Source organism: Equus quagga, chromosome 17 (assembly GCF_021613505.1).
Source record: "Equus quagga isolate Etosha38 chromosome 17, UCLA_HA_Equagga_1.0, whole genome shotgun sequence".
Taxonomy (NCBI): domain Eukaryota; kingdom Metazoa; phylum Chordata; class Mammalia; order Perissodactyla; family Equidae; genus Equus; species Equus quagga.
This window is the reverse complement of record NC_060283.1, coordinates 24,368,451-24,384,451: the sequence shown is the minus strand read 5'-3', so window position 1 is coordinate 24,384,451 and position 16,001 is coordinate 24,368,451. Positions and strand designations below refer to the sequence as shown.

The window sequence follows — 16,001 nt, the reverse complement described above, 5'->3', positions numbered from 1 at the left end:
AAAAAAAAAAACAACTCTGCTTTAAGTACATTCTAAAATTGACATATATTAGATAATCACATCAAAAGAGAATCAAGTGTTGATCACGACAAAGTTGCAACAGATCCCAAAATAAATCTCTGAAGCAATTTAAACCTCACACAAACGTATTTGATCAGCTAACTCACAGGGCAATTCAATTTCTAGGTTTCTAATTGAAAACAGAAGGGGAAAAAGGCCCAATATCTTGTATGTGCAAAATGCTTTGTACTTCCAGTGCTTTCAAAGACAATTCAGAAGACGTAAAATCTCTGAAGAGAGACAAAGTAGGTATTTTTAGACATATTTGATAGGTGAAATAAACAGAATGACTGACCGAAGATTCTGCAGCTAGCAAATGTCAGCGGTGGGAAGGTGGAATTGAACTCAGGTCTGCTGATGATACAGTGCATTTTCCACACTATACTTCCCTGCTTTTCTGCCTAAAAATGAAGCAGCAAATTGATTTACCAAACTCAGGTGCTAAGTGTGACATGGAATACACTCAAACTGTTCAGAAATAAGGTTCTCCCATTCCTAAAATATTACACGCTGAGGCTCCAAACCTTTCTATATACTATCAAACACAGCATATAATTTATGACAACTGTAAATGGCTGCTAAACCAAAGGACTTAGGGAAGGATCGTAGAGCATGAGGCTCAGCCTGTGCTAACTTATGGCAAGACTGCCTAACCTCAGAGCCTCCGAGAAATCAACCTCATTATTTGCCTCCCAAAGCCTGCTCCTTCTCTGTTCCCAATGTCAGCGACTAGACTAGAGCCAGCATCTGCCCAGCGCCCAGACACCTCACAGACCGTCTTGACTGTGCGATCTCCTTCACCCCCGGGACCTATTTACGACCAAGGCCCACGACTTCCACCTCCTCTCTTGTCTGATTCTCTCCCGCAGTCCCTGCTCCCATTGCCTTAATCCAAGCTACCATCACCCAGCGCCTGCCTTACTGCTACCGGTCTCCTGCTGGGCTCCCTAACTCCTAGGTTGCTCCCTCCACATCCATTCTCCAAAATGTCAAAATGAATTGTCCAACATATCAATTGGATCATGACACTCTACCACCGAAAATCTTTCAATGATTTCCCCCGGCCCTTAGGGTAAACAAAACTCTTACCAGGGCCTCAAGGTCCTTTATGACTGGCTCCCGGCCCACATTTCTCCAGTCTTATCTCTTCCTCTCTCCTCCCAGGACTCTCAGCTCAAAGTTCCTGAATGTTCTCACTTGCCTCAAGGTCTTCACCCCAAGTGTTCCCTCTGCTGGAAATACTCCCCTATCCTCCAACCCCCTCACCCGCCCATCACTAATTCATCAATGCAGTCGGCAGAGTGCTTAACAGAGGAAGTCAGGAGACAGACTGAGTTCAAATGCCAGCTGCTCCTCCACTTGCTAGCTCTGTGATTTGGGGCAAATCGTTTGACCTTTCTATATCTTAGCTTTCTTTTAGTAAAATGGGGATGTTAATAGGACCTATCTTATTGGATGTGAGGATTAAATGAATTCATTCAGGTGTTCAGAAAAGTGCCTGGTACATGGTAAGCTTTTTAATAAACATTATGTCTTATTACCATTATCAACATCATCATCGTCTTCTTTCTACTCCTTCTCTTCCACACTTTGGGTTAAATGTTACTCCTTCCAGAAAACCTTCTCTAAGCCCCTGAACTAGGTTAGTGCCCCCATAACTGGCTCCTATTACACTTTTTGGAGTTGCTTGTGTAACAATCTGTGTCCTCGATCACCACTTTACTCTCATACTCAGTCCTGTGTCTGGCACATAGTCAGAACAAAATGAATATTTACCTGCTGAATGAATGAATGACCCAATTCTACTGTGTAATCACTACAAAGGTTGTCCAGATAGCCAACTAAAATCTAAATTTCTTCTGGTTAAACCTTAGCCTATTTTCCTTCTCCCTCATCATTTGGAGGACTTAAAAATTTTTCTAAAACAAAAACTAATTAGAAGACCCTTTTCAGTCTATTGGCTTTTTAAGAATCATCATGAATCAGTATCACTTGTACTAATTTCACAATAAAGATTTTTTTTTAACTCCACACATAAGGAAAGAAAGCAGACTTAAAATTTTCTTTTCTCTAAATGTAATAGAAATAAACTAAGAAATGGGGCCACTAAAAAAACAATATCATAAAAAGAAAATACCATTCTCTCGAGTTAAGCTTCCAAAGTCTTCAGCTGTCCTTCTATGGTCCTACTTTAAAAAAAAAATCAAATTAAAATTACTAATATTTGCATCTACCAAAAGCCATTCTTATTGCCTTCCCTTCCCTCACCCCCCAATCTCCAATTAGTAAAGACTAGGAAATACCGGATGTGCACCTTATGGTTCTCATTGCATAGCAACATACTGAAGCTCCAAGTTTTCTTTTTTTCTTAATCTATTTCAAATGCACAAATACAGAACTAGCCTAAAATAGAATCTCTATTTAACTGTCAAAATTATAAGTAAATATTTAGTACAGAAATCATTGGAAGGTTTAACACTATTATAAACCAAGCCCTGGGACCAAGAATAGATATCCAGCTACAAAGCCCGCGTGTGCAGTCCACTGTCTTCTTCTAGGATTATAGCTTGACCATATTCTAGTATTTCCTGCAATGCATTGTCTTAAGAATCATCTTATTTGTTAAAAACACATTTTTTTCCATGTCCTTTTCTTAGCGATTTTGATTTAGTGAGACCACAGTGAAGCCATAGACTATATTTTGAACAAGCACATCCAATTGATTCTTCTGATCTATGTGAGTTTGGATATTGCCATGGCATAAATAGACTTTTCACTTTCAGACAACATTTGAGGAACTCTCCAACTTACAAGCTCTTGTCCGAGTATTCCAAATTGCCTTAAAATCCTCCTCATCAGGAACTTTGGCAGGAAATTGGGAAGAATATGGAGCCTGGAGTGAGAAAACCCAGACTCAATTGCTTCTGCCATTTACTAGCAGAGTAACCCTTAACACCAGTAACCCTTAACACCATCCCTCTGGCCCTGGTATATTACGTGGAAACCACAAAACAAACCCTAACGTGCTTCACAGGGTTGTTGTGGAAATCATTTGTGAGAATACTTGCAAAAGCACTCTGCAAATTAAGATGTCATCATGACAGTAAAATTTCATTAATTCAGCCTCCTCTAATTCAGAACGTGTGAACGCCATCGTCTAACCTGCTACCTTCTTTTCACTTTATCTATAAAGAGATCCTCACCCTCTTTAACATGACAGGCCATGACAGGTCTTGAAACACACAGATAAGCCGCAGCTCCTTGTTCCACAGTAAAATTATAAGACTGAAGGTGTCAGATTAAGGGAGCTGGTTTACTGCCTCAGCTCTGTTTATGTGACAAGCCTGGAGTTCCAGCTATCATTAAAGCAAGCTCGGCAATATTTCTACCGACACTTAGCTTAGTGGTGAGGAGTCAAGGCCAGTCATTACAGTGAAACCAATCTGGAGAATGAGTTTTCTACATACTAGGCATGTTACGGGAACTTTAAAACTGGCATTTACACTTCTCAAAAATACTATACCCTTTCCTGGCCACCTTGACAGCATACACTGAAACAGTATTTCCTTGGCAATTCAGTGTCATCCACATAATTTGTAGCTTGGGGTACAGACACAGCTAAGACTGCAGGTAAGACATATTGGATTGACCCACTTAGCTTGTAGCACTAAGACAGTGAAAAAGTTCCCTGCCCTTAATGTCCCTGTAGGAGTGTACGAAGAGCACGGCACAATGGTACCCTCAGGGGCTACAGAGGCACGTGTCATTTCTTCAAGAGTTCAGGCTTTTGTACAGAGAGCGCTGTTTCTGCCCCAGACCAGTTGCGGGAATGGGTGATGAAGCCCGTTCTGCCAGCATCCTTTTACCACTGGTCCCCTCTGCTTGTCTTCCTCACCAGTTTTCTTCTCTTAACTCATGCCTGACAAATCTATCCTACTCTGCCGTCAGAGCCTGGCGCTCGTCAGCCTACCAAGCTTTTATCAGTCCACCACAGATAGGTCCACCACGTCCTGCCCTTTGCCTGCCCATTCTCTAACTGGATGCATGATCTGGAGCAAGTCATTACCTCTTCCAGAATACTCCCCTCATAGTTCAACTGAAGAGTTGCCACAGCCCTTCCAGTTTTGCTATTCTGTCATTATTCTCTTCTGCCGCCTAATAATTTTTCAAGTTTCTCAAGTTTCTCACAAAACACCGACTAAAACTAAAGACTGTCAATCTACTGTAGTATTTATTTCTTTCCATGAAGCAAATAAACAACATACTCAATGCTCTGTGGTTAACTTTCTAGCAGTTATTAGCTGTATACATCTATCATTCAATGCCTTTACTACCAAAGACACTTTCCAGGGAATTCGGTTCCATGTCTCCAACAATTCGGAAAGTCTGAAGGTTCTAGAAGGCTTGGGTTCATTTTATCAGGCCTTTAAAATAACGAAACTACATTTGGTCAACATATCCTAAAATTTAATTTTTTCTCTAATTCATCTCAGCCTTACCAGTTAACAAGGTTTTACTGAAACTTTAATTGGAAAAGGCCTTCTTTCTATAAGAAAAACTATTTGCAACAGTTTTATAAAGATTTGGGGAAGAATAATAAATATATCACCAAAATCCTATTAATATTGAAATGTCTATTAAATGTAGCAGAATGGGTGGTTTCCTGTAACAATTTCCTAAAATCACAGATAAGGACAGGCTGGCTTATTACCAAGGCTCCTTGAGGCCGTCTTTTTGATAGCATTGCATTTCACACTTTCAAAACTGTTACCCCAGCCCTGCTATATAATTCTGTAACCAGTCTTTGTCTAACTAGCTTTGGTTTAATTTCAATCTAGCTTTTTAGATGTGTGTCACTGGAGGTTTTAAAACAAAGAGGAAATAAGGTGTACAAATTATTTTGCAAAACAAAACAAAAAAATGCAAAACCAAAGCAACGCATCCCACCCCAAGTGAAATATACCAGAACCTCAAGCAAAAAATATTCATTCACTAAATATTGTCTATTGAGCACTCTTGAGAGGGCTTACAGTTTAGAACAAACAAGGTAATGTACGTATGCACATACATGCAGGCGCGCACACACAATGACTAAAAAGGTAAAGTGTGAAAAAGCCCAGAAGAAAGAAGAAAACAAGCACTATGTGAGTTTCAAAAGTATATGATTGCTTCCATCTGGGCAGCTGCAAGGAAAAATTCATAATCTGGACTCTGAAAAGTGGGTAGAATTTCACAAACACAGTGAGTGAGGAAGAGTGTGCAACAGAAGAAAGAACACCCCAGGCAGAGTGAAATCAACACTCAGCAACCACAGAAACTAGCAAATGTCTCTGCATGAGCGAAAAGACACAGAAGCAGAAAGAAGTGGGAAAGTATAGGCATGTCTGGGCCACAGTACCTCATTCAGGGATGCGTCCAAGAGAGGATGCAGAAAGGGCCACATTAGCAAATGAGACCAGAAATAGACAAAAAGGATCAAGGAGCTTGATCTCTGCAGACATTAGGAAATTCTGAAGTTTTGGTGTAAGGTGTAAGGGCTCATTTGATTGAAGATTCTTCCAGAAGATGAAACTTGAACCAGAGTGTAAGATTTGGTAGGAAGGCGGTATGTCAAGGGAACTTAGAAAAAGGTGTGGATGGGAGAGAAAGTGTGATGGCAGAATCACTAAGCTATAGCAACTTCCTTTCTAGCTGTGGAAAGAAAAGCGTGATTCTAAGACTTAGAGACGGCGGAGTAAATTGGCCACTGGCTGCATTTGGCCCCACCGACATAATTTACTTGGCCTGCAGAGTAAACTTGAGAAATTTTCACCAACCTTAAAAAATTAAGAAACTTTCCACATGAAAATCTACATTTGGGGCTTCTCGTGAAAATCTGAGAGGACGGGGTCAATGTCACTGAAGGGCAACAAGTGGCTACATAGTGGTGGCACTGAGTAGACCACAACTGAACACCCACGTGGTATCCAGACATGCGTTTACACCTGGTCTGCTCCACTCATTAACCTTCCCTGCTGGAGACATCTGAATTTGCTGTCCTGATGTACAGGCTGGGTGACTAAAATTAGCAAAAATAAGGAAGTCCAGAACAGGCGGGGGAGAGTAGAAAAGCTGAATTTTAGACATGCTGGGATTGAGATCTTCAATAATCATCCCAAAGGGAATACGCAGTGAAGTAACAAGAAATTTGAGAAAAAGCCTGGGCAAGAGAAGATGGATAGATAGAAATAAGAATTATCCCCACAAATAAAAGTGATAGCAGATATAACAAGAGCATTCATATGGTATGAACTACATAAATGCCTGATACTGTTCTAAGTATTTCACACCCACTAACTCGTTAACTCATTACTTAAACCTATTATCATCCTGACTTGACAGATGAGGAAACTGAGGCACACAGAGGTGAAGGTGATACAGCTTGTAACTGGCAGAGCTGGGATTCAAACGCAGGCAGTCCAGTTCCATCGTCTATCCAATGAGAACTTCCTCCTGAGGTTATAGTCTATATATTTTGTCTTTAAGTAATCTCACTTTCAGAGGTTAGGAGACTGCTAATGTTTTTTTAGATTTATAACTAATAACTTAAGAGAATGCAGAAAGAGAAGATAATCCCCCACAAAAAATACATTATCTATCGATCTCAAAAAATACTGGAATATCTTACTTAATAGATATTTCCACTCATTTGACAAGTATGTACTGACACTATGTGCAGACACTGTTCTAGGTGCTTGGGACACAAAAGTGAACAAAAAAGACAGATCTGTACCTTCGTGGTGCTTCCATTCTAACGGGCAGACAAACAAGAACATAATAAATGAGAAAGTATACAGTATGGGAGATGGTGACAAGCGCTATGACCAAAAGGACAGAGGGAGCAGGGCAACGGGGATCAGAGAAGGTGGGGAGAGAGGATCACGAGCTTAAAGGGAGGAGGGAAGGTTTCATTGAGAAGGTGACATGTGAGCAAAGACTTGAAGGAAGTCAGAGTTAGCCGTGGATGCCTGGGGGAAGAGCTTTCAGGAAGAGGAAATAACCAAAGACCCCAAGGCAGCAATGCCAAGCGTGCTCAGGGAAGTGCATTCAAACGAGGAGTGAGTGTGGCCAGGAGGGGGGAGAGTGTGAGGGGAAAGTGGGCAGAGATGAGGCCAGAGGTAGGAGGAGAAGGCTGGTACTTGAAAGCCTTGTCCGCCACAGGAAAAATTTTGGATTTTAATCTCATCAGGATGAGAAGCCACTGGAGGATCTGGGCAGAGAATCACATGATGAGACTGAAGCTTTTCAAGGATCACTCTGGCTGCAGTGGAAGGATCAACTGTAGCGGAGCCAACGTGGAATGAGAGACAGGAGGCTGTTATTACTATGGAGGCGAGAGATCTCAGTGGCTTACCCCAGTGGTAGAATGGGCTGGATTCTGGATATTTCAAAATTACAGTCAATGGGATTTCCTAATAGACTCTATATGGGGTGAGAGAAGAAGTGTCAAAGATGACCGTGAGGTTTATTACAAATGTAATGGAAAAGTTGCACATAACCAAATTTTTCTAAGTCCATCATACCTTAGGTTCACTATGGGGAACCATATTCAAGGAACCACTTAGTAAATCTTTTCACAAAGCAAGGAATCCTCCTGTAGCTGCACTAATCACTTCCTGGTGGCCTTGTTCATAACTTCAGACTTCCAATAGTTTATCTGCTGAGTGAACTACAGTATTTCTTGGTTTTAACCATACCTTCTCATCTGAGAAATGTGTACAAATAAAAGATGTTCTTAAAAATATGTTACTTGGGGGGCCAGCCCAGTGTCATAGTGGTTAGGTTCCCATGCTCCGCTTCGGCAGCCAGGGGTTCGCAAGTTTGGATCCCAGCCACAGACCTACATACCACTGATCAAGCCATGCTGTGGGGGTGACCCACATACAAACTAGAGGAAGACTGGCACAGACGTTAGCTCAGGGCTGATGTTCCTCAAGCAAAAAAGAGGAAGACTGGCAATAGATGTTAGCTCAGGGCCAATCTTCCTCACCAAAAAAAAAAAGTTACTTGGTAACCATAAAAACACACAAAGGACTACACAAGAACCTCATTTGCATCTCATCTCATTTCATCGTCATAATAATCCTGCAAGTGTCAGCTCCATTTAAAAGACAAAAGAAGTTATGCTCAGAAGTTAACGATCTTTGCCCAAGGCCAAATAGTTTAGCAAGCAGCAAATCTCATCCTGTCTGCACTGACTCCAAAGCCCATCTTTCCATGTGCCACTGTGCCCCAATGGAATTCTCCTGAGAGGCCATAATTGTCCAAAATCTTAAGTTCTCTAGCCTTTCCTCTCATCCCCCTGGATCATTTACATAGAAATAACTTCACTTAACGTGGCAAAGATAACTTTTCAGAAACTGGATCTTCCCCCTGGAACTGCCAGTGAGAGAAAGGGCAAACGAATTGCTTCCCAGACAAGAGCAGTAGATAAAACGAGGCATTCCCTCTGACCCGGTTTGCGGCAGGCTTCTCAGTTATCACACCATGGTTTTATGGCGGGACCTGGAGAAAGCACAACCCAGTTTCAGGGTTCATTCAACAACCCTATCGCCGAGGCCCTGGTAAGACTAGAATTTCCCACGCCACAGGGATCCAATTTTTCCCCGAGGGAGAAATGGTCCCTGAAAGGCGAGAAGCAGACGTGCACAAAGGTGGCCTCCTTTAAAAGGCAATTTGAACAGAGATTATCTGAATACCTTGCCCTGGTCTGCCTCTGTGCATGCAACTTCAGGAAGAGCACACAAACACGGAATTCTGCTGAAAGTTGCAACTCAACATTCCCCTTCTGCTTAAAATGCCCTCAGCTGTCTCCACATTCTTAGGAGAGATTAAACAGCCCACTGCTGGCCCTGGTGCCCTCTCCAGCCTCCGCTTACCTCATGCCCACCTTTCTTGGCTCCAGTCACTCAGCCCTTGTTTTACAAGAGCCCTGCTCTTTCCTGCCTCAGGACCCTAGCACCTGCTGTTGCCTCTGCGCTGTCTGCTCCTCTTCAGATCTCAGCTCGCTCGTCGCTTCCCCAGGGCAGCTCTCTCTGGCCTTCGCTCACAAGCTCTCACAGAACCAAGTATGTCTTCTCTCCACCACTTCTCACCACACGATTTGTTCATTTGATTAGTTTGCCATCCCTCTGGTTTATTTGAAGGCCCACGGGCAGTGCTCAGCAGTACTTTTGGTGGCGGATGGACAGATGAATACTGTCACATCATACTCTCCACCAACACAGGGAAGGCTCTGCTCACCCACCTCCATAGCCTGAATCTCAATCTATCCCAGAAGACAGGGATGCAAACTGCTATAATATTTTTATTTTCACTAAAGAGAATAAAAATGGAACAAAGGATCCACTGTGCTATATGCTGAAGTCATATGCTATCGACAAAATTAGTAGGTTGAAATCCTAGCCCCCAGTGATGGTATTAGGAGGTGGGGCCTTTTCGAGGTGATTAGGTCCTGAGGGTGGAACTCTCATGAACGGGATTAGTGTCCTTGTGAAAGAGACCCAGGAGGGGCTGGCCCGGTGGTGCAGCAGTTAAGTGCACATGTTCTGCTTTGGCGGCCCGGGGTTCATGGTTCCAGTCCTGGGTGCGGACATGGCACTGCTTGGCAAGCCATGCTGTGGCAGGCGTCCCAGATATAAAATAGAGGAAGATGGGCACGGACGTTAGCTCAGGGCCAGTCTTCCCCAGCAAAAAGCGGAGGATGGGCAGGTGTTAGCTCAGGGCTAGTCTTCCTCAAAAAAATCAATCAATAAATAAAAGAGACCCAGCAGAGTTCCCTGGCTCCTGTCATACGAGGACACAGCAAGAAGACAGCTCTCTATGAACCACGAGGCTGGCCTCACCAGACACCAAATCTGCCAGCGCCTTGATCCTGGACTTCCCAGCTTCCAGAACTGTAAGAGATAAATCTTGTTTAAACCACCCAGTCTACAGTATTCTTCTTATAGCAGCCCAAATGACCTAAGACATATTATTAAAATAATTTTTTTTAACTTATCCTTATCTACAAATGGCATTTAACAGCACTGGAATTGATCTATTCAAATCCACTTACCTGTGTATTCTGAACTTAAAAATCTCATTATCTCAACCTTTCAACAAATTTTTTCTGAAGCTGAAAGAAAGAAATTATCCTCAATTCAACCAACCAAAACAAGCAAAAAATAAATCAGTTTTGCAGCTCAGCCCTCCCAGGTGCAGCAGCAATGGGAATCTCAGTTTTCTGAAGATGCAGTCGCCCAGGTATTAACTTTTTCTGACTAAGCCTTATCTTGTCAATTAGTTCAAGTGATGAGTGGGTAATGCTACTAAGGCTAAGAATATTACTCATAATAACAAGTTCTTAAGCATTTATGTGCCAGCCACTGTACTGAATAAGCATGGGCACTTGAAGGTGGACCTGCTCACCCCGATCTGGAGACTTCTTCTATCTAGGTGCATGGACTCCCTTTTTGGAGCTGAAATGCAGAACAAATAAAAAGCTTCAAGAACTTTTATGACTAAGTTCATTTGTTTCTCTGCCCTCCTCCACCTGCCCTGCTTTTCTTAAAAAAAAAAAACACAGCTTTTTTTTAAAACACAGCACTACTGTGATCACCATCAGCTCAGCAGTGAGAACAGGCAGCCACACCCACATCTCAGAGTTCCCCAAATGTCAACAGGGAGCGTATTACATTTACCAAGCTAGGCCTCCAGAGGCACTGAACCCATTTGAGAATGCCAGAGTGATAAACACAAAACAGCATTCGAGGTCAGACCCAGCCATATCGATGACAGTCAGCCCCTTTGCTTTTAACAGGAAGCACCCGTGTGCCTTTCCAGTGTTTTCTCATGGAACAAGATTCATGGTTGCAAATCTGAAGAAAATCCCGAGCTACCTGATTCTAAAATGTGCCACCTATTCTGCAAGGCTTCCAGAAATACCACGCGTGTGCAAATTTGAAAGAGTGCCTTCAATCCAAAAGCAATAAAGTTCCTGGGGTATAAAGGATCACGCAGTCTGTAAACCAATGACCAACACACACAAGCATGGGGATGCTGCAGAATGGACAACTTGACTTCAAGTCCTGATTCTGTAACTCACCAGCTATAAAATTGCAGACAAGGACAGACATTTACCTTAGCCTCCATTTCCTCCTCTGTACCCTGGGGATAATGGAGCACAGCTCAAAGAGAGATTAAAACTAATCCATAGCAAGCAACTAGAACACTTCAAGCATTCAGTAAATGGTAGTTACTAACATTTCTTCTTGGCTTACCAATTTAAATAATCAACATTTCATACGTGATTCCTCAAATCATATGATACCTCGAAGCCTAGTTAAAGAAAAGGCACCTACTGAGGCCAGCCCCATGGCCGAGTGGTTAAGATTCTGTGCGCTCCACCTGGGCGGTCCAGGTTTGCAGGTTCAGCTCCCGGGCATGGACCTACACCACTCATCAGCCATGCTGTGGAGGCATCCCACATACAAAACAGAGGTAGATTGGCTCAGATGTTAGCTCAGGCCTAATCTTCCTCAAGGAAAAAAAGAGGAAGGTTGACAACAGAAGTTAGTTCAGGGAGAGTCTTCCTCCAAAAAAAAGGCCCTGGTTACTTGAGTAGCCTTCAACCATTTGAGGTAACTAGACCAATCCTGGGTAGCTATCCAAGGTAAAAACAGAAATTGTGCACCACACCTGACTTTGAGAGAGTCCTTTGATTCTTGGAACTGGGCTAAGCAAAGCCAGTTTTGACAAATGGCTTTCCTACATGAAAGCCCTAGCACAACATGCCCTTTGTAAGTCCTCACTGTCCACTGAATGAGGAAAACCCTGGAATACTACAGGGCCAAATGAGCCCCATCAGCAGCCAAGGCTGCAAAATTTTAGGGATCTGCTAATTCAGACGTGCAAAGGGCAAAACGCAGAGGTGAAGACCCTTTACAAAATCTAAACTCACTCAAGAGAATGGAATTTTATTCAGCGATAAAAAGAAGGAAGCACTGAAATAGGACACCCCAGGGATGAACCTTGAAAACTCTGTGCTAAATGAAAGAAGCCAGTCACAAATACTTCACATTGTATAACTCCATTTATATGAACTATCCAGCAGAGGCAAACCTACATAGACAGAAAGTAGATCAGTGGTGGACTACGGCTCGAGGGGGTGGGAGTTGGGATGTAACAGCTAACTGGTAACAGGAATTTCTTTTAAGGAGGATGAAAATATTCTCTCCTTTGTTTACGACAAACTGACCACCTTTGTTAGCAAAGTTCTTCCGATTACTTGCTACATAGTGACCTTCAAACAACTGAAGCTCCCCTTTCACAGGTTCCCTTTGTACTCCTAAGAAGTACAGGAAGTATTTCTAACAATGCAGGCAAAAGAGGCTGACCTCCTAAACTGGTTGACCCCATCTGCTAGGGACCTAGTGAACTCAGCGAAATTCACTTGAGTAGGAATGTTACTGGAGGGAACCAGGGAAAAAGCCGGCCTGGCTCTAGATCAGGAGATGAAAGAAATAAATTAGGGGCTAGGCCAAGCACTGGATGGTCTTAAAACCCTAACTAGACTAAGGAATCTGTGGTCTGGAATATTTTTACTGAATGCAACACATACCTGGATTTCAGGTTTCTTCCAAGATTTTGTTTTTAAGTTTAGAAGAGCTTGTATCTGGTCAATGTGCCAGTTACTATAGGAAAAAACAAAAAATGAGGACCCACCCCCAGCCATCCCTGCCCCTCAGATTCTAAAATCTGAGAAATTAAACATACTCACATGAAGAGACTTAAGGCGAACAAGAATAAAAATATGCTATCAATGCAACACACATTACTATAAAATACTTAAAATATTTAATTGGTTATGGAGAGAGAGATGCTAAATGAACATTAGTACTAGAAAGTACAGTCTCTGACCTAGGATGGTTTGACTTTTGATTTTTCGACTTTATGATGGTGCAAAAGCGATACGCATTCAGTAGAAACCCCGCTTCAAATTCTTACTTTTGATCTTTTCCCGGGCTAGCAATATGCAGTATGATCCTCTCTCAAGATGCCGGGCAGTGTCAGCAAGTCCTAGCTCTCAGCCAGCCACCAATCATGAGGATAAACAACCGATACACTTACAACCATTCTGTTTTTCACTTTCAGTAGAGGATTCAACAAATTACATAAGATGTTATACACTTTATTATAAAAGAGGCTTTGTGTTAGATGATTTTGCCCAAGTGTAGGCTAATGTCACACATTTAGGGCAGGCTAGACTAAGCTATGATGTTCCGTAGTTTAGGTGTATTAAATGCATGTTCAATTTACGATATTTTCAACTTACAATGGTTTAACGGGACTGTGTCCCCATCACCAGTCAAGGAATATCTGTAAGCATCGCCTCCCTGAGACCTGCTACTAACATTCATTCAAAGAAGGTTCCACAGGATCAGAGACGCGAGATGACAGCAACGCTGTGCGAGAAAACTTATTAGCACTATTTACATACAAAATTAATTCTAAAATCGTAACTTTGGTTGAATAAATTATCTACCTATTTTTAACTACAATTCAACTACTGATTCAAGTATCATCTCCGCTGGTTTGTTTCTCAAATTCTTTCAGTTCATGAAAGAATCTGTCTAAGAGGAACTACTCTTAATTTGTTTTCCAAAGATTCCCTGAATTTGGAGAGATAAAGGAAGCATTCTAAGATCCAGGCCACTACATATAAGTAATGTTACAAATAACTTAATCATTTCTTCTGTTCAAGGACTCTGAAAAGAGAGATTTTTCCAACAATCCAGGGTAAACTGAATAGACGATAGTTCACTTCATGACACTGTGATCCTCTCTGCTATCTCCCAGTGTTCTCGTTCAAATTTCATCTGTAAATCTTTCAAACACTTCCCTTAATTTATCCAATATCCTTCCTTTGGGACCAAATCTTCTCAATATAAATACTACTTATGAAATGACAATGTCACACACTTGACTTTTACCATGGACTCATATATAGATGACAGGGACCGTATGAATTATTAGCCACTATGGTCAATTTTAGATAGTAAAAAAAGAGTTAACATTAGTCTTGGCCTAGGAATTACAAAACTCCCTCTTGATCCATGATTTCCTAAGGCACTGGAGTCTCATGTGACTATTTCAAAAGTCCACAAGCCAGTTTCCCAAACCTGACCACCAAGAATATGGGCAAGTCAATTGTGAAATCACAATCTCGATTATAATCAAGTAGAGCACTTCACTTGTTTTTTCAAAGAATATCAAAAAACAGTCAAAGATTTTTAAAAATAAGCATTATAATGTTAATAGTTCTTTCCCATGCCGGACAGAGCTCTCAGATATCCATTCCTACCTTAGATGTTTTCTCTTTATGTTGCTGTTCCAAAGGGTTCGTTTATTATGTTTTTCTGACTGAGTTGCTTAAATAATTTTGAAGGAATAAAGTGAAGAATATGGAGTAACGTTATTTGCGTACCTTACTTGAGCCTAGACTGAAAGCAACCCCTAACCACCCCAAAATTCACTAAAAAGTTTCGTGAAGCGAACATACATTCATAAAACAGCACGATATTTACATCACCCCAGAGAACGACCGCAGCATATCATTCGGTTAAAAAAAAAACAAGCTAAAAGAAACGAAAAACAAAAGAAAAGCAACCAAAGAAAGGCAGAAGCGGCAAAGAAGCAGGCACAAAACTCCCCTGCAGGTCATTTTCCCAACTTCTCCAATCTGACCCTTGTCCTCTATTCAGCTCACTCTACGTGGGAAGACTTTTTCCTGTCAAAGGTCCTTTTGCGAAAAGTATTTCTGATTTTAACATGAGAATTCACCGTTTTGCAGGAGCAAATTCTTGCTACTCTTTAGGACGCCAAAACAGTTCAGCGAGGATTAAAAAAAGAAAAAACGATTTTGTAAATTATAGGAAATAGGCCAAATCCAAGTAAGTGGAGAGAGAAGATTCCAATGAGCAGAAAGACTTCTCAAATTCCAGGCCTCTTCCTCTATCCTCACCCCAAAAGTCCACAGCATGCTTGTGTGCTTAGCACAAGGCAAGCGGAAAATTTTCTTTGAAAAACACTCCAAAGGGGCGAACCAAGGCTGCCTCCGGGCCACGATCCCGGAATGGCTTAAAGGACACAAGCCCCAGCGAGTTCAGGCCAGACTTCTCCTGCATCCGCCCACGGCCCTTTAGCTTCGCGGAGCTGGGCCAGCAACGTATTTAGGATTTAAAAACTCGGCAAGTCTAAGCAAGCCAGAAGATGCGTAAGGGGGCCAAGCGGGTACGCGGGACGCAGGAGCCTGGGAAGGAGCCGAGGGGAGCTGGGGAGGGGAAGGCCAAGCGCTGGGCCCGCAAGTGTCCAGCGGGGGCCAAGCGGGCCCCGAGGCCGCGAGCCGCCCCGGATCCGACTCACCTGCCCATTCACCGAGCCCCGTGCCGACCCCCGCCTCGTGCCCCAAACCCCAGACCCGAAGGGCCGTGAAGAGCGAGCAGGAGACGCGCAGGGCCAGGTAGGCCACGGTGCCCGCGCCCACCCAGTACAGGAAGCCGGCGGCAGGGAGAGCGCTCTCCATGGCTTTCCACCAGGCCTCCCTAGCTTCGTGAATGAACAAAACGAATGAATGAATCCAGGCGCGGCCGTGACGGTGAGGACGACACTAATACGCGCTGCTCCTACACCGTTCGGGGCCTCACCGCCGCCCACGGCGCCGTATCTGTGCCGCCATTGGTGAGCTAGCTTTCCGTCTGCGCAGAGTGCGTCAGCTATTGGCTGATTCCAGTTTCACCGCCCCGCCCACGGCCCCTCTCGCCCCGCGGGTCGCGTTCCAGTTCTCAAGGCGGCTGATCGTTCACGTGCCAATCAGGCTTCAGCCCCGCCCAAGGCGTCGCCCCGCCCCCAAGATTCCGCCA

At 43.0% G+C, this 16,001-nt stretch overlaps 1 protein-coding gene across 1 annotated transcript in view; it reads right to left on the bottom strand.

Annotated features, from left to right (window-relative positions):
* The window catches only part of HSD17B12 (hydroxysteroid 17-beta dehydrogenase 12), a 151,071-nt gene extending 135,275 nt beyond the window's left edge, over window positions 1–15,796 (bottom strand). Inside the window, exon 1 of the mRNA XM_046643067.1 lies at window positions 15,505–15,796. Coding sequence (XP_046499023.1) covers window positions 15,505–15,664 — 160 coding nt within the window. The 5' untranslated portion in view covers window positions 15,665–15,796. The remainder of the gene's footprint in view (window positions 1–15,504) is intronic.
* Between the last annotated feature and the right edge of the window lie 205 nt (window positions 15,797–16,001).